General features: G+C 44.4%; 1 protein-coding gene across 1 annotated transcript in view; it reads left to right on the top strand.

The window, feature by feature from the left end:
• The window catches only part of LOC133444719 (paired box protein Pax-6-like), a 21,058-nt gene extending 9,059 nt beyond the window's left edge, over nucleotides 1–11,999 (top strand). The window contains exons 3-11 of the mRNA XM_061722593.1: nucleotides 57–187; nucleotides 303–518; nucleotides 1,336–1,498; nucleotides 4,445–4,597; nucleotides 5,094–5,176; nucleotides 7,266–7,416; nucleotides 9,754–9,863; nucleotides 9,971–10,109; nucleotides 11,914–11,999. Of these exons, the coding sequence (XP_061578577.1) occupies nucleotides 57–187; nucleotides 303–518; nucleotides 1,336–1,498; nucleotides 4,445–4,597; nucleotides 5,094–5,176; nucleotides 7,266–7,416; nucleotides 9,754–9,863; nucleotides 9,971–10,109; nucleotides 11,914–11,999 (1,232 nt within the window). The remainder of the gene's footprint in view (nucleotides 1–56; nucleotides 188–302; nucleotides 519–1,335; nucleotides 1,499–4,444; nucleotides 4,598–5,093; nucleotides 5,177–7,265; nucleotides 7,417–9,753; nucleotides 9,864–9,970; nucleotides 10,110–11,913) is intronic.
• The last annotated feature ends 6,977 nt before the right edge of the window (nucleotides 12,000–18,976 follow it).

Below are 18,976 nucleotides of genomic sequence, written 5' to 3'. Positions count from 1 at the left end.
TGCAGTGTTTGTGTCCTGGTGTGTGACTGGACCTTCCTGTGCACGACTGTGTCCAGGTCACAGCGGCGTGAACCAGCTGGGGGGCGTGTTCGTGAACGGCAGACCTTTACCAGACTCAACCAGGCAGAAGATCGTGGAGCTGGCCCACAGTGGAGCCCGGCCGTGTGACATATCCAGGATCCTGCAGGTACGGACACAGGTGTGATCATTGTGGTAAAACACCTGAAGTGTGTTTGATCTTCAGCCTGAACACCTCCTGGCAGCGGTTTGCCTTCAACCCCCCATGATTTTTCTTTGGCCAGGTGTCCAACGGCTGCGTCAGCAAGATACTGGGCCGCTACTACGAGACCGGCTCAATCCGTCCTCGGGCCATAGGAGGCAGCAAACCCCGGGTGGCCACCCCTGAGGTAGTGGGGAAGATCGCTCAGTACAAGAGGGAGTGTCCGTCCATCTTCGCCTGGGAGATCAGAGACCGCCTGCTGGCTGAGGGCGTCTGCTCCAACGACAACATCCCCAGCGTAAGAGTTGCGTGCGTTGGATGAGGTCATGCTAGCACAGCGCGATCCGTCCAAACTCCAGCTGGAATAGATAGTTGAGTCAAGTACATTCAGCCAGTGATCAATGAAACCTAACCGAGACAAACTGAAGTTCTGAGGAAACATGAGGTGACTTAAAGGCTCCGACACCCTGCACCATGTTAGGCCGTCTCAGATGAAAGACGGCCGTCTTCAAAGATCCGTCGACATATCCTTCATTGTATATCAGAATCAGCCTGCCCACGTTCATCCCTGACAGTTCCTGACAACCTCCCACTTCTCCTACATATCTATGCTGCCTGAGTTATTACACCTTATCATCTGCCGGCTGACTCAGCTCATTACAACTCCACGTCTACGGAGCTTTAAACAGAGATACTTCATGCTTTTCCTCAACAACTTAAGTTCAGCTCTTCACATAAAAAAAACAACTAAGTTGGTATGAAGTAACGTTCTGCTGGCAAGGAGGTAAGAGCAAGAAAACTGATATTATTTGAACCAGATGGTTTTAACAGCGAATTATGATTAGGTCCAAAATCAAAATTCATGAAAGGATTCTTTGAGGAGAAAAGATGGACAGATGATGAGCAAGAAAACAAATATATTTTGTCTGAAAAGCAATGAAAGTCAAAGAAAGGAAGAAACAACAGTTTTTATTTACATGTTCCACATAGTTTTCTGCATAGTCCCCAGCATAATCAAACCAATGACACTTCTACACATTTATACATCACTGAAGCTTTGCTTCCTTGTTCGGCCCTCTGGTCATTCGTTTTACTGCTGCTTTGTTGATCTCCAGGTTTCGTCGATAAACCGGGTCCTCAGGAACTTGACCAGTGACAAGCAGCAGGGGGGCACCATGGGGGCTGAAGGCATGTTTGACAAACTGAAGATGATCAACATACAGTCCAGCTGGGGAGGAAGGCCGGGCTGGTACACCGGGACGACCCTCTCTGCCTCTGGTAGGACCTCCGCCTGACCGCCATGACTACCCGCGCTGCCGCCGTCACCTTACCACACTGAAAAGGTCTCGGGATCATGGTCTCTGGTTCTTGTTCCTAGGTTCATGGTCTCTGATTCTTGTTCCTAGGTTCATGGTCTCTGATTCTTGTTCCCAGGTTCATGGTCTCTGATTCTTGTTCCTAGGTTCATGGTCTCTGATTCTTGTTCCAAGGTTCATGGTCTATGATTCTTGTTCCTAGGTTCATGGTCTCTGATTCTTGTTCCTAGGTTCATGGTCTCTGATTCTTGTTCCAAGGTTCATGGTCTCTGATTCTTGTTCCTAGGTTCATGGTCTCTGATACTTGTTCCTAGGTTCATGGTCTCTGATTCTTGTTCCTAGATTCATGGTCTCTGATTCTTGTTCCCAGGTTCATGGTCTCTGATTCTTGTTCCCAGGTTCATGGTCTCTGATTCTTGTTCCTAGGTTCATGGTCTCTGATTCTTGTTCCCATGTTCATGGTTTCGGGTTCATGGCAGTGGCGACTGGTGCTAAAAAGTTTTGGGGGGGCGCAATTTACCTTGGCATACATAGAGTTGTAACGGTACACAGAAGTCATGGTTAGGTACAAGCTTTTTCTACAATGGGGAAAAAAGAAAGGTAGAAAATAATATTTTGGTCCTTTCATTTTGAATAATGTAACCATTCAACAATGGCTTATTGGTCATAACCTTTAGTGAAGCAGTTCAGTTATGCTGCAGTGGAAAAAGAAAACTGAACATAAAGTAGGGGTTTAATATTTCAACAAGTCCACTGTTACTTTGTATTGTTTTTTTCTTCCTGGTTTGGGTTCAGTTTATTTTACACATTAGAGAGAAGAAAAACATTAACATTTCCATTGTTCTGTCTGGAATTTATATTATTTTAAAAGGTAATGTTCCTTTCTTTCAGATATTTGATAATATACAAAATCAACAAATATTATTTCAAAAGCAAGTGTTATTTAACCTATTTAAAACAAACATGAAAATTTGGTTTGTGTACCCGGTATTTCAGTTTGATTTTCTAATAAAGACGGGGAATTAATTGTCCAATCACATTAGATAAAAAAAAAAATTATACGAGTACGTTATGATACTGATCGCGGATTCGTTGCTGACAACTGTGAGTTTCAGGGACGCACACGACTGCGTCCCTTTACGAATTTAATACAAGCCAATTAGATCCTCAGGTCACATGCTTATCAAATGTTCGAGAGCTTACACTGGATTCTGTTTGACTGCCCCCCCTTACTTCCGGAAGTAAATAAAATAAAATAAAAAACCTTTTGGAACTAAATAAATATTTAAACAACATTTAATTACTATTGACAGTCACCCACAGACACCTTCTTTTAGTAATTATATGCATCTTACAGCATGTTTTTTATTTTATTAAAATTTTTCTTTTATTATTCTTCTCTTGATTTGATGGGGTCGGCGCCATGGCGCCCTCTACTGACCAGCTGCCACTGGTTCATGGTCCCGGGTTCATGGTCTCGGGGTCATTATCTCAGATATCACGGTCCCCGGTTTGTGGTCTCGGGTTCAGGGTCTCAAGTTTACGGTCTCAGGTTCATGGTCTCGGGATCATGATTTCGGGTTCACCATCCCGGGTTCACGGCCCTGGGATCATGGTCTCGGGTTCACTCCCACAATCCCGTATTAGACAGACGTAGGATCTCATTTAAATCATCATCACACACACATGCACATATATATGTATGTGTTTATTTATATATATATATATATATATATATATATATATATATATATATATATATATATATATATATATATATATATATATATATATATGCATGTGTTTACATATATGTATATGTGTTTTTGGTTGCATTGATGGCGTGGACTCTGCCCATGCGCTGCTCCTCCTCCATCGTCCTGGGACTACAACAGTGAGACAAAGCAGTGCTGCCGAGCCTCCCCATTGGCCTGTGACATGTTCCTGCGTGTGTGTGTGTGTGTGTGTATGTGTGTGTGTGTGTGTGTGTGTGTGTGTGTGTGTGTGTGTGTGTGTGTGTGTGTGTGTGTGTGTGTGTGTCTGCTCTCATGTGCCTCTCCTTCTGCCTGACTGACTTTGACACTGAGCAATGGCTTCATTCTGTTTTGCAGCCTCTGTCTGTTGGGATAATAAATAATTAGGCTCACACCATAAAAAACATGAGCCCAACAGGGAGCCGGAGCTGAGCTCCGTCTGCTCAGACATCACATGTTGGAGATCCCTTATCTTAGATACAGTCGTCATTTATTCACACAAACAAATGTATATCAAGTATGAGGTGGAGCATCATCTGATACTGAGGTGATGCAACTTGGTGATGTTGGCTTGGAGCTACGTGAAGTTTACATGAAGTTTCCTCAGCTGGTACACAAAATTTCAGTCTGGACTCTACCGGAATGAATTAGAACAGACCGGGTCGGACATAAATGACAAAGAAATGGACTGAATCAGAATACAGTCCGTCCATCCTCGCACTGGCAGTACCTGCCTACGCAGGGTCCAGGGCCTCTGCCGGAGCCGTCCCAGAAGGGAAATATGATGTGCAGTGCCTTCAGATGACTTGGTTGTGAACCAGTGCTTTACAGTTGAATTAAAGTGAAGTAAAGTGAATTCCAGTCTCAAAGCAGTCAGGTGTCCAATGTAATAAACTTGTTATAATCATTATTCTGCTCTCCAAATTCTTTATTCTAGAACGGATTAAGTGCATATCTTTATTTTCATTATTATGCTTTTGTCTAAATCTCTGAAACAGTTTGGCTCATGCTGATTAAGCAGGAACATTAATATAATATATTGCAAAGCACAGTTAAAAAAGCCTTTTTAAGTCACAAAATTTATTTTTTTTCCTTATCTGTCTGTATTTCCTGTCCTCTTCTCCATCCTCTCTTTCTGTCCCTCCTAACGTCAGAGTGTCCTCAGGCGGACGGAGGCGAGAACTCCATCTCGGTGAGCTCCAACGGTGACGACTCAGAGGAAACCCAGATGAGGCTGCAGCTGAAGAGGAAGCTGCAGAGGAACAGAACCTCCTTCACGCAGGACCAGATAGAAGCTCTGGAAAAAGGTACCTGCAGGTTTCCTAAAATACAGTCTCGGGACGCCCCCCTCAGGACACCCGAGCAGGTACCGGGCTAGGACCCATCTAAACCCAGCCAGGTCTTCAGTTCAGACACAGTCATGATTAACTGCTGAGAATGCATTGTTTTGGGGATGTTTGCCAATGAGACACAAGACAGAAAAACAACGTTAATAAAGACATCTATATACCTGCATGACCCAGGAGATGGATTCCTGATTACTGAGGGCTCTGCCATTCCAGTTTACTGTTGGAAACTCTAAGAACCACATAAGCCTGAAGTCTGAGAGACCACAGCTCTGATGGGATGATCTGGACCAATGCAGTTCTCCAGCTGGTAGAAGCTGGACATATGGACAGTAGTTTAAATGAATTGGGTGGGTCCACATGTCTGATTGGTGCTCTGGGTGTCCTGACTGGATTGTACATTTATTGAGTGATGCTGATAATAAATCAGAACAACATCCAAACTCTTCTGTTCCAGAATTTGAAAGGACCCACTACCCAGACGTGTTTGCCCGTGAACGGCTCGCCAACAAAATCGACCTTCCTGAGGCCAGAATACAGGTGACTACGGGTTCATTTCTGACTGATGTGTGGAGTGGGATTGTTTTACCATCTATGACTGAGTCTTCTTTTTATTATTAGTTTTTTGTGTCTCCATACATTTCAGTTGTTACTGCCTTGATTTACCAGCGTATCTGCATGTTGATCCTGCAGCAGTTGTTAGTTTTTGTGCGTGTGTATGTGTGTGTCAGAGTGAATGTGTCTTCCATCATTCCTGTTTGACAGACTGATAAAACAAACTTTATTAATGGATGAAACCAGGATTCTGCCAGAGAGACTAAAACCACTGATGAGAGACGTGAGACAGAGTAGACAGTGATGGGTGCAGTGTGATGTGAGTGACTGTGAGGTGGATCATGTAGACATGTGACATATAAATGAAGTGTGTATAACAAAAGTAAAGAGAAGTAATAATACTGGAATTAGTGCATGTGTTTGTACATGCGTCCACTCCAGCGGTCATCACAGCTGACTCGCACTGTCTTTCTGTGCATGTTGTCTTAGCTTAGCCATTCTGTTGTACAGTTGAGTCTGTCTCACATGCCGTGAGCGTCATTTCTTTCCACCCGATGTGCAGCGGATGGAGGTCTGGGATGGAGTCTGTTCTCCAGTGGTGGTGCTCAATAGTTCAAGATAGCCAGATAAGGGTCTTCTATATTATCTGACTATTTTTCTACGATTCGCTTTACAATTTGCACTCCCTTTTCAGCTAGCCTGTTTGACTGAAGGTACAGAGGGCTTGAGGTAATGTGTCTTAACCCAGACTGGTCAGCAAAGTCTTTAAAGCATTGGCTCATGAACTGTGGTGCGTTATCGCCGACCACAGTCATCAGAATTTAGTCGCATGCAAACATGGTTTTGGTCTGTGCAACAACCCTTTCTGCTGTTGCGTCACTCAGTCCTACAAATTCAGGGCAATTGGAACGACTGTTTATGACTAACAGCTAGTCCTTGCCCTTCAGCTGGAAAACATCCATTCCAACCTTTCTCTCTGGCTCCTGAGACTTTTCTTGTGTCCTCATTGGCTCATTGGGCTGCTGGTATCTGTGGCGCTGGCAGGTTTCACAGCACTCCACGTAAGCCTCAGTGTCCTTGTGCATGCACCACCAATATAACACCTGCTGTGCATGTCTTTTGCACTTCTGAATACCCAAATGTCCTTCATGGACTAATTCGACCGTTTGTGAGGTATAACTATTTTCATGCCTTTCAACAGAACTCCATCTAACACTGACGGTTCACCCTTTAAAGGGGTGATATGTCTTACCAAGCTGTACCTGACCTGGTAGATGTATCTATGCCATTACTTTCCTCAGCTTTTCATCATTCTTTGTTTCTTTCACTCTCTTTGCCCATTTTGTCTCTGACACTGGCATTTGTGCTCTAATAGTCTACATGGAACCGCACATCCTCGTCTGTGGTGCTTCTGAATTTGCTTAAGTCGGCTCTGTGCCTCAGCTACCACCAAGTGTTTGCCAGACGTAAACTCAAATGTCAGATCATATTTTTGGGGCTTAGCAACAGTTGCTGTGTATGCATGGTAGCGCATCACCTGGTGACTTCTGTGAGATCTCTGTCAGAGGCTTGTGATCAATTTCCAATCTCACTGCTCTGCGATTAACTTATGGCCCCACAGTCTCCTCCTCTGTTTGTGCATCATTTCTTCCTGCATTCGTCATAATATATGACCCATATGCAACTGGGCGCCATTCTATATTGTGCTTCTGGAGCAGCATGTGGGACGTGTTGCTGATCAGAGAACTTTAAAACCGGCTGCCGAGTGCAGTGTGCGGTTGAAGCCTTCACTCGAATAATGATGGTGAGCAAACAGCACACCCACTGAAGACCAGCTTTAAAATAACCAATGGAGCAGTCAGAACCCCTATCTGAATGAAGTCCAAGTGAAACATTGTGGTCCCAAAAGTCGATAGAAGACGTAGTGGTTGGTTCAGAAAATCTGCTTCTGTGGCCAAGAGTGCACTGACTTTCACCATCTTTATGTTACACCTGCCACGTGACATCCGTCTCAGAGCCCCTATCAACCTTCTCACCTGCAGTATCTGCTTGTTTTCTACTGTGGCCCATACAGGTTTGGTTCTCCAACAGACGAGCGAAATGGAGAAGAGAGGAGAAGCTGAGGAACCAACGGCGGCACGTGTCCACCTCCTCCAGCCACATTCCCATCAGCAGCAGCTTCAGCACCAGTGCTTACCAGCCTCTACCCCCACCGGCAACACCAGGTATCCATCAGAACCTACATCAGACTACTGCAGCGTAGACTACTACACCTCCACACCAACTACAGTCACAGACCACAGAGGTTTTCAATGAACAAGAGCTTCATCTCTTCATTGTGTTAGCAGAAGTGCTTTTTTTGATGAAGAGAAGGCATTCATTCAATTACTGCTGGTTCTCCTCTGCTGGCTTTAAATGTTCCAGTAAAACCAGCGGACAATCGGACAGTGGACCAACAAGTCTGGTCACAAATCAGAGACAAAACTATTTTTGGGTAGATGGATTTGTTTTCTTTGAAGGGAAACCTATATCTTGAACGATGGAATGCAGAAGTCTAAATTGTGCAGTTCCTCTATTGGCCACTAGAGGCTGGCTCCAAATGTGAGTCAGTTTCTCTTGATCTCCGTTTTAAAACAAGCAGAAATCATCTAACATTTGGACTGGAACTGGATTCACACAGCAGCGTTTGGAGGTGTGTGTGTGTGTGTGTGTGTGTGTGGGGGGGGGGTTACATAGGGCTGACGGAGTCGGGTTGAAGTCCACTTTGGGGAAAAGTCATGAAATGAGCAAGAACAGAAAACAAAGCTGCATTTCAATTATATTGGGGGCTGAGAGCAAAGTTTGTAAAGTAAATATCTGTCAGAACAGCGTCTACAGCAGATGCATTCAAAGGTTAGATTAAAATGCTAAACAATAGCTTTTTTAATAATGAAAACAAATACATAAAAATATGGCTTTCATAAAAAATAGTTTTCCAGCATATAAAACATACATTTTTGTGAGATTAAGCTAAAACCGAAGGCCCGGAGTGATAAAGGAAAGAACATTTGGGGGCTGTTAGAGCCTGCTCTTTTAACCCTTTATAAGGCAGTCATTAAAATGGTTTAATTTCAATATGGGTCTCCGGAAAGCACCTAGAACAACTTCTATATTACAATAGACGCTATATAAATACAATTGAATTGAACTGAATTAATATTTTCTGCTTTCATCACCAACCAACATTTGAAACTGGATATTCTGTAGGCGTCTGCCAGCAGCTCTGCAGGCCTTTTGACGGGGATCGCCTGAAGCCGCTGATAGCCACGGCTAGCTTTGATTGACACACCGTGGGCGTATTCCAGTCAGGTTCCCAGTCAACATGGCGCCTCATGCTTCTGCCATTATTTTCTACAGATATGATTAAAATGTTCAACTGTAGAGCAGAACCAAATACATTTGTAGATATTGTTGTACAAAGAACCATTTTCACATCCATGGCAACTGCCCTGGGGCTAGGGGAACCCAACCAGTGTGGGAGGATCCCTTCACAAGATGTTTTTACCAATGAGAGCTGACAACTGCTGGATGCATGTTGTTCATGACAATGTGCTATGACCACTTCCAGGTCTGCAAGGAAGGGTCCAGGAGCCAAAGTGGGCTCCAGCTCTTGTTTGTTAATGGGCAGCTTGTGGCTCCAGTTGGGCCACCCGACCTGACGTGTGATGTCATTGAAACCATAAACCCAAACCACTGACTAATGCACAGATTCAAAGTATGGATGCTCCAGGTTTTCTCATGATAACCCATTAAATCATAGATTAGTATTAGTTAAGTTAAGCTAAAATTAGTAGTTTGTTGTAACTGAGGTAGGTGGGCGGGTTCAAACCACCTTCCAAGCTTGTTTGACAATTTTTGGATCAGCTGGAGTTTGGGCAGTCAGATCCTCCACGATGGTGTTGCTCCCCCAGCTCCCACAGTTCTCCAGAGACCTCTGGGTGACATCACAGAGGGTTTGCCCAGTTATCCAATCTATGATCACCTCTGCTCCAGGTCCTGTGGTGCAGTGGGATCTTTCTCAAAGAAACTTAGGACACTTAACTCATAGAAATAGTTGAACTAACATAAAGTATAGATTTTATTTGATTTAAGCTCCTGGTCTATAAGTGCTGGGAACCACAATCCCTTTTAATGGTGACCTCTGGAGTTTACGTTGTCTCAGTCACTCGTGGTAACCTGACCATGCAGGTTAGACCAACTGCAGCATCTCTCCATGCAGTGAGTAGCCCTGCCCTGCATGCTTTATATGTTTCCCTGTTTCAACAGACCTGATTCTAGTTAATGGTCATTATCAGCTTGTCATCAAGGTCTGCGGAGGTGTGTTATTGACACAGCCATGTCTAACAGGTATGTTGAAGCAGGGAAACATCTAAAACATGCAGGGCAGGGCTACTCGAGGACCCGGGTTGGGAAACACTGCTCTGTGTTGACATTGTGGAGATTTTAGGCAGTTGTAGATTTAAGTTTCTTTGTTTATAAGACATCTATTTTTCTCTCCATCCCCCGTTTGTCTCCGTCTCTAGTGTCTTTTTCTTCAGGGTCCATGCTCGGCCGGTCCGATCCAGTTCTGTCCAGCAGCTACAGCCTACCAGCTGTTCCCACTTTCAGCATGGCAGCCAGCCTGCCAATGCAGGTACAACTGTTCATTCAGAGATGATTCCTGTTGCTCTGCAAAAATCTCTCAGGTCTGCAACATCACTGCAGGACTATTCTGATGGATCTCATAAACACCTGTTTCAGGCCTCCAACCAGACCTCCTACTCCTGCATGCTACCTGCCAGCCCTACAGTCAACAGCAGGACTTATGAGACGTATACTACACACATGCAGCCACACATCAGCAGCCAGCCAATGACGTCCTCTGCAGCATCGTCAACAGGTAGGAAGTTACCAGCTGTCTTTCACCCTCCTCGTGTCTGAGCTGAACAGATGATATTCCAGTGAAGGAGGGCAGCTTCCCTCTGGAATCCAGTGAGTTGAGTTTCAAGAAGATACAAAGGTTGTCCCAAGGTTTAGTCACAGCATTTCTGGTTGTCCCGATGGTCCAGTGGGCACTGATCAAAGGAGCAGCTGAAAGATGGGCCCAGAGTTTTGGGTACTAATTTTCTCTCTGGTCTGGTTTGTGAAGGTCGAAATTACTTTTGACACAAAGTTGTTGTGACTAGAAATCTTGGCCTGACTAACACGTCAATGCTGATCGTCACAACTGTGGTTGATAGGACCCAAATGCAGGAGACCAGGAGGCAGGAGTTCCACAAATAGTGATTTATTAACTTAAAGGAGCTTGAGGCCGGATTGAGGCAGGATTTATGAAAAAGATTCGTATACGTTTTAAGTTTTCTAGTAATAATGTCAGATGAAGCGTTCCAAACCCAAAAGAATGAGCCCTCTAGTGTATCTCTCCTTTGCCTTGAACAGGCTATGTGCTGCAATTCGGGCCCAAATTTCCCGCGCTGGGCTGCGGATGTGACGTCACATGACGCTGCATGCACGTTCTCCCCGTTCTCCCGTGCCGACTTCACTGTTGGCTGCAGTGCCCCCAATGGCCGTCGTGGTGAAGGGTGGCGCTAGAGAGTCTCATTTCTTAAAAGGAGCCTCATGCTCCTTTAAATCAAAGAAAAGTGCTGTTTAGCAGGAGTGCAAAACCAGAACTAAAACATAAATCCAAACTACAAAAACCTGACATGTCACAATGCTGGACAAAACAGTACGGAACAGCAAGGAGCAAAGGAAAGACAAGACCAGATATACACAGAGGGGTTAACGAGACACAGGTGCAGACAATCAGGGCAGATGGGAAACAGGAAAGTCAAAGCAGAATGGAAACACAAAGACATGGGCTTCAAAATAAAACAGGAACTGAATAACAAAACTGTGACACTGATGAAATTCAGGCAACTGTTGGACATCATGTCCTTGTCCATGGGATGACAGTGAGGTAAGCGGGACTACGAGTCCAGTCCAATGAGAACAGCATCATCAGTACCTTCTGGTTGTTCTGCAGAATGTGAGCAGCAGGACTGCATCCTGAATATCATAGAATCAGCCCTTCTCTGAATCCTGTAGAGCAGGTTTTAGATTTCCCCTGCTTCAACAGACCCTGATGCCATTAACAGACTTGTGCAGACCTGGAAGACATGCTTATGCTGATCCATTGATATGAATCAGGTGTGTTGTTGTAAGGGAACAGCAGCGACCCTCGAGGACTGGAGCTAAACACAAGGTCTGGAAGGTGAATGACTGGCACCTCTCCACCAGGGAAACTTTATTGGAGGTGATGGATCCGATCTGTGATGACATTGAGTCATGTCAGGGCTGGTTCGGAGCACCAGAGGGTTTTCCCTGTTGCCTAGCAGGGAAACCCTGATCTTTTTTGTGGATGAAGTACACTGGACCCTGCGCAAAGTGATGAAGTTGGAGAATAAATCTTAGTGACTTTGTGCAGTAATTTGCTTTTTATGTATTTTTTGTTATGATGGCTTTTCTTACACCTGCTTCCACTTCTCCACGTGAGTTCTCAAAGCAAGCGTTGCATCTTATTTCTGACTTTGACGAAGAATTGATTTTTCAGAAGATACTGTATCTGTGTAGGAGAACCTGCTTATAAAGATCTTGGTAGACCCTGAAATAAGTTCACCTGTTACTGTAATATAAAACCATGACTCTCTGTCTTTCTCTACCAGGTCTGATTTCTCCGGGGGTCTCAGTTCCCGTCCAGGTTCCAGGAACTGAAGCAGACATGTCACAGTACTGGCCCCGACTCCAGTGATGTTACTCCTCCCTCCAGGAGGCGTTAGTGTCTGATCTGTTCGTATCTACTGCTGGAATGTCCCTGAAGACCACTGGTTGGACCTCAGAAAGCAGGCAGATGACTCTTATGCTGGACACTCACCTGAATGAGTTGGACCATCACTGATTATTAGTGAGCTGCAGATCCATCTGAACTGAGGTGAACCGATGTGAACTAAAGTGAACTATATGGTCCTGAGGTTAACCTATGTGAAGTGAAGTGAGCCAAAAGGACCTGAAGTGAAGTGACTTAAATGAGCTGGAGTGAACTGATGTGAACTTAAGTGAACGGACATGAACTGAAGTGAACTGAGGGGAATTGAAGTGAACTGAGGGGAATTGAAGTGAACTGAGGTGAATTGAAGTGAACTGAGGTGAATTGAAGTGAACTGAGGTGAACTGAGGTGAATTAAAGTGAACTGAGGTGAATTAAAGTGAACTGAGGTGAATTGAAGTGAACTGAGGTGAACTGAGGTGAATTAAAGTGAACTGAGGTGAATTGAAGTGAACTGAGGTGAACTGAGGTGAATTAAAGTGAACTGAGGTGAATTGAAGTGAACTGAAGTGAACTGTAGTGAATTTAAGTGAATTTAAGGGAACTGAAATGAACTGAAATGAATTTAAGTGAACTGAAATGAACAGAAGTGAATTGAAGTGAACTGAAATGAACTGAAATGAATTGAAGTGAACTGAAATGAACAGAAGTGAATTGAAGTGAACTAAAGTGAAGTGTCGTGAATTGAAATGAACTGCTGTGAAATGATGTAACTAAAGTAAACCGGAGGGACCTTCAACGGAGCTTCAGCTTCCTCTTGGTTGAGGTGGAGAACCTTGAGTCCAAATGGACCATGTTCTATGCTTCTGTTAGCTTCTGCTAGGTTGTCAGTGCCTGCAGTGGTGGCATCCTCAGACCTCATAGAGGCTGTCAAAATGAAGAAGTTCTAGCTGGATTAGATGAAGAGAGCTGACAGGTACCAACAAGCCAAGCAGTCTGCAGCGTCCACTGTTGATGAAGCAAAGCTTGGTGAGGCTGTGCAAAGTGACTTCCGACCAGCCCAGGGAAGATTGTGGCAGATCGTCATGCACCACTGGTGTGGAAAACGGCACCTCACTGAGGCCGCGTTTACACGTAGCAAAAACTGTGGTGTTTTCATGCGTTTTGGCTGTAAAACGAAGCTCAAAGTCACCAAAAACGATCATCTCTGAAAACTCCGGCCAAAGTTGAGGTTTGCAAAAACTCTGTCTTCACGTTTGCTTGTGTGTCTGCGGTAATGTGGACCACATGGAGCATACAAGTGGTGGAAATGAATTACCTCTCCAGGGTGGCTGGACTCTTCCTTGGAAATAGAAGTTCAGACATCCAGGGGTTACACATAGGAGAGTCCCTGCTCCTCCACATCCAGGGGAGACAGTTGAAGTGGTTCATCTGGTTACAGTACCTCCTAGAGGCCACACTGGGACTGTCAAACGTGTCCAAACAGTAGGAGGTCCTGAAGCAGACCCAGGACAGGACATAGCGGAGAGATTATATCTTTCCACTATGTCCTGGAGAGCGCACAGTATTCCACTAGGAGACCTGGAGGAGGTGGCTGGAGAGATGGAGGTCTGGACCTCTTTCATTCAACTGTTGTCTCCACAACCTGAACCTGGGCAAGAGGAAGTCGATGGATGGATGGATGGACATATTCCCTGTACTCTCAGTAACTCAAACTGGTGTATTTACAGCAGATGCTGACTGGAATGTGAAGAACTGACTGAAACTTGAAGTGTCATTGAAGCCTCAGATGTGTACAGATATGTGCAGGATTGCAGATCATGACCTCGTCTGATATGTGTTCGGTGTTGTAAACTGTGACAGGAACGTGATCTCCAAACATGACTCAGACAGTGGGCTGAAAATGTCGTGGAAACAGGGAAGCAGAAGTGTTCAGCTGTAAATGTGAACGTTGGGATATACATTTGTACCTGAAACCCTTGTCTCTGAGTGATCGGGGACTGTTTCCATAATAAACTTGTTTCATTGACGTTGCCTCTAACTTATTACACTTGAATGTGGAGATGAACGGTGAGCAGGAACCTGAACTGAGGCCAACATCAAAGACACCTGCTGTGCATGATGATGAGGAGGAAGTGCCCAATGGTCAAGTCCAAGACCCCAAACCCCTACAGTTCCTCTTCTCAGTGGTAGAGTCTGGCTCCGGACCTTGGTTCATCTGCTGACAACTAGGGTTTGGGTACAGACCTGCAGAGAGAAAATCTCCATTGATCTCCATGTTAAAATGTCCATGACAGCTCCATTGCTCCGTAGACAACTAGCTTTTAATTTATTACTTAATATTTTTCCAACAAATGGTGGACAAATATAAAACAGTCAGCTGTCATCACTTTATCTGATAAGGATTTTAGGTAAACTTGGTTTTAGAGCTGTAAATTAGGACCTGGCAGCGCATAACTGAAACATCCTCACCTAAAAATGGTCACAAACTTGAAATGATTCTTTGATTTTATTCCAAAAAAGTCTCTTCATTACCATAAGAGAAAATATCGTATTCACACAGCAATGTTGTATCAAACATTACCTTAACTAAAACTCACAACCTTTGTAGGTGGTCAGAAAATCTGAATCATCTCTTCTGAGGTGTTAAATCATCTATATCATTTAGTATAATAAATTACATTCTGTGCACGATTGTCTCTGTTTACTTGTCTGATTTGTTAAAGGTCTCATATAACAACTGCATTCATTGGCTGTTTTGTCTGAGGCCTCTAAATAGGGTATGTAATGTTGTTTAAACCGCAAATTACCAACATGCATTTTGCACATCCTGATCAAATCTGCATGAATGGGACTCTGATAAAACAAAGCTATTTTTAGGCTAAAGGCTGATTGGCTGTCAACAAAGTGAATATTAAATGAGCTGCGGGCTGATTGGTGTGTTTCACCCTAAACTCCTACCTCCATTCTTACCCTCATGCAGGGTGTCCCTGCTATATTTTAGACAAACAGAAAAAGGATATAAAAACAATTTAGAAAAACCGAGGCACTCAAGAAGTTAGAAAAATATAAAAGGCCTTTATTAAATCATGGCTTAGAAAAAATTAAAATGCCTAGAAAAAGTTAAAATGTTAAAATGCCAAAGAAAAAGGATATATTTGCATTCAGGTGGAACACAGTTGGATCTCTGCATCCATGCAAGAGCATGCACACTAAAGTATATAACAGTCATATTAATACTGGACTGGCTTTATGTTTGTGGGTAAGAAGCGTGATTATTCTGAATCTCTTTTATTTCCTCAGCGGTTTAGATGAGGAGACACCCGGTTCCACATGGTTACACAAGGTCTCCTTTCAAAGTCATTATTGCGTCAGTCATTTGGTCTGAACACTCTTTTTTCTACATCCCTATCACGGATTTAAGTCAGTATATTGTCCAATGTATGAAATCGGTATCGGTGTCAAGCTGTGCCCCAGGTTTACGCAACATTGTGTTCAGCTGTGGCCAATTTAGCAACATGCTGATTGATTGCATTGGCTTTATAGTACTTGCAGTTTGTGAATGCAGTGCCAATATAATTGGAATATGTCCTCATCTATGGAGCTAGAACAGTCTCATAATTGACAAATGCACAGGACAAGTTTTACAAATGCACAGACCGATTTGCAAATGCACACACCGTTTCACACATGCACAGAACAATTCACACGTGCGTAGGCCAAGATACACAAATGTATTTTTGATGCACACACAAATATAACCTGATTTACAAACGTTTTTTTGTCTGTGAGCTGCGCTGGATTTGCGTGTGACTTTTGAGACTCCCCTGACGTGACTCAATCCACAAATACGTTTTCTTGAATACGGAAGGATCTGCAACCAATCAGATGTCTTCCTTTGTTTCAGCCAATCAGAAGAGCGCACCCCACGTGGGGGAAGCAGCGCAGTGGATAAAACACAACTTACTCGTAAACCAATCTGTTTATTTATATTTTATCTCCTGTTGCTGTTCATTTATCTTTACTCCACCAACTCGAAATATTAATCACTTTTCTAAGCGAACGGCGCTAACGCAGTTCAAACAGCAGGTGTATCCGCCTCTTTAATCTGATTGGTTTAGAGTAAGTCGTGTTTTATCCACTGCTCTGCGTCCCCCACGTGGGGTGCGCTCTTATGATTGGCTGAAACAAAGAAAGACATCTGATTGGTTGCAGATCCTTCTGTGTTAAAAAAAACGTATTTGTGGATCGAGTCACGTCAGGGGAGTCTCAAAAGTCACACGCAAATCCAGCGCAGCTCACAGACAAAAAAAAACGTTTGTAAATCAGGTTATATTTGTGTGTGCATCAAAAATACATTTGTATATCTTGTCCTACGCACGTGTGAATTGTTCTGTGCATGTGTGAAACGGTGTGTGCATTTGCAAATCGGTCTGTGCATTTGTAAAACTTGTCCTGTGCATTTGTCAATTATGAGACTGTTCTAGCTCCATACTCATCTGAATTCAGGTTTCAAATACTCATAGATTTGCACAAAACCCAAATATTGAAGAAATACTGTAATAGAAACGGCGGTCCGGACCCAGATCCAGGTCCAGATCCAGACTTGCAGTTCCTTTACTGACCGCTGGGGTCTGGATCCATACCTGCAGTTCTTCTGCTGACCACTAGGGTCAGTGGAAATCACAGACAGTCAGGCTGCATTGGCCTTCAGTCATCAGGGGGCTTCAAAACCTTCATTTCTTTCTGCATTTGGAAAGATGAGTTATGTTGTATTAATTAACAAGGTCCACAGATGGACATTCTCAGTAAAAATAAACATGGCATGCGCAACCCTAACCTTAACCCTAACCCTAACCTAGGTTCTTATGGGTTGTCCCTCTAACCCCGAGCAGCCTCAGTGCTCTCCAGAGTGATTATCCAGGGATACCCCTGCATCCAACCTCCACTGGTAGATTCCAGGCTCTCAACCCCCTCTGATGGCTCTCAAAGAGGGACTGGTATTTCCTCAACTTGTGCTCATGGGCCTCCTCAATCCTTTCCTCCCAGGGTACAGTCAACTCTATTAGGGCCACCTGCCTTGTTGCCTGAGACCAGAGGATAATGTCTGGTCTGGGGCTGGTGTCAGCAGTCTCCTCTGAAAACTTGGTCAACTCTCATTTTCCAGTTCTTTGCCGTACCGAGGATCCCTGCACACCTGTCCTCCTTGCCTGCCTTCTCCCCAGGCCTGAGTAGGCCAATGAAGCAGGAGCCTCCGTCGTTGGCCTTTGTTCCTTTTTCACTTCCCCTCCTTCTCTAGTCTATCAGTGAGATGGACTAGCATCTGATCATTGCACCACCTGAACCTCCTCTCAGTCAGGTTTACCCAACAGGATGACGGAATGTGTTACAGATTTGGGTCTCTACCACTGCACACAGGAGGGATATTCTGTCAATCTCCATTTTTGGAGGTTTTTTGGTGTTAGGAGTACATCATAGAGGGAGCTTAGGAGGAACTTTATCCGATGCCCCTCCTTATGCCAGATGTCCTTCCAACTGAGGGATCTTCCCCAGACACTGTCCCACAGAGTCCAGCTGCCAGACTGCTTCATGGGTACTTCCCTGGCTTGTTGGCCCTCTTCCTTCACCGCCTGAATCTCCTTCTGCGCTGTCCCTCTCCCGTCCTTCGCCTTTGACTCCTTCCAACTTGCTTGAGTGATGACTCCCAGGCCCACACTCCCCTGAGTCACTGTGCCCACGATGTCTGCATGTTGTAAGCGCTCCTCAACTTCCCTCAGAGCTCTGCTGGCTTTCCACTTCTGTCCTGTCTTGACCGTAATGTTTGTCTAATGCAGAGCCTGGTCGTTGATGTCTGGCAACATCATGGCTAACTGGACTTTGGCTGTCTTAAACTCCTTGAAGACTGATATGATTGGCAGCTGCAGTTTACTCCCTGAGTTGTAGAGCCTGATAGAGCCACCTCCTGAGGAAGTTGTTGATTTTCCTTTCCAAAGTTTCCACTGTCGTCAAGAGCACCTCATACAAAAGCAGTGGCCACAGGAGTCTTGGAACAATGCTTTGTTGGTAGCCCCAGGCCTTGTACTTGCCGAGCAGGCCACTCCTCCCCAGGCCCTTTAGTCACTGTTCTGCTCGGTTGAGCATCTCCTTAATGTTACCACCGTCCTAAGCTCCACTGTGACTGTTGGGATGGTGTCTTTACCAGTCTTAAATTGGAATTGATCTTGGATGTGATCTTGCTTTAGGACCAAGCTTCAGTATTTTGATGGTTTGAACTTCTAGCTGCCTTAATGAACTCTACGAGATCTTCCAAAATCCACTGATCTTGCTGTGGTTCTTAAGTAGTTAATCAAGGCCCTGACTGGGACCTGTTGGATGCCACTTAAGAGTGCCGCTCCCCATCTTGGCTTCTCCACTGACTTGAATAGGAGTTCCATTGCAGCTGCGAAGAGACTCACAGAGATAGTACATCCAGTCACAATTCCGACTACCAATTTCTGCCAGCTTGTAGTGTAGTTCCCAGAGCTGAAGCTTATCTTGAAGTGCCCAAGATACGTATCTCCAGAGCAGCAATTGCACCTTGTGGGGGATGTGGTACGCTTTGAGTGTGTGGTCCACTAACTTGTGGGGTATTGTGCCGTAAGTATTGGTTAGGTCAAACCACAGAACTGCTTGATCTCCATGATTCCTCTTTGCATCCTTGATGTTGTTATTGTAGTTCTGTTTAGAACAGTTGATACTGACCCTCTACTGACCACTGGGACCTGGTTCCTGACCCGGAGTTCCCATCCAACTTTAAAACAGAAATAAACACATTTACAGTCTGGTAAAAAACAACAAACAAACCAAAAAAAATATTTTGGTCTCGATATCTACATTTTACATTCAAGAAAAAACTGTACGGGAGGATATATTTTCTCCTGATGTCCATCAACATCTCAAGGAGGAAACTCACAATCTTCCAG

Source organism: Cololabis saira, chromosome 5, assembly GCF_033807715.1.
Source record: "Cololabis saira isolate AMF1-May2022 chromosome 5, fColSai1.1, whole genome shotgun sequence".
NCBI classification, from domain to species: Eukaryota; Metazoa; Chordata; class Actinopteri; order Beloniformes; family Belonidae; genus Cololabis; species Cololabis saira.
Note: the sequence above shows the minus strand (reverse complement) of the source record. Positions and strands in the feature narration are given on the sequence as shown.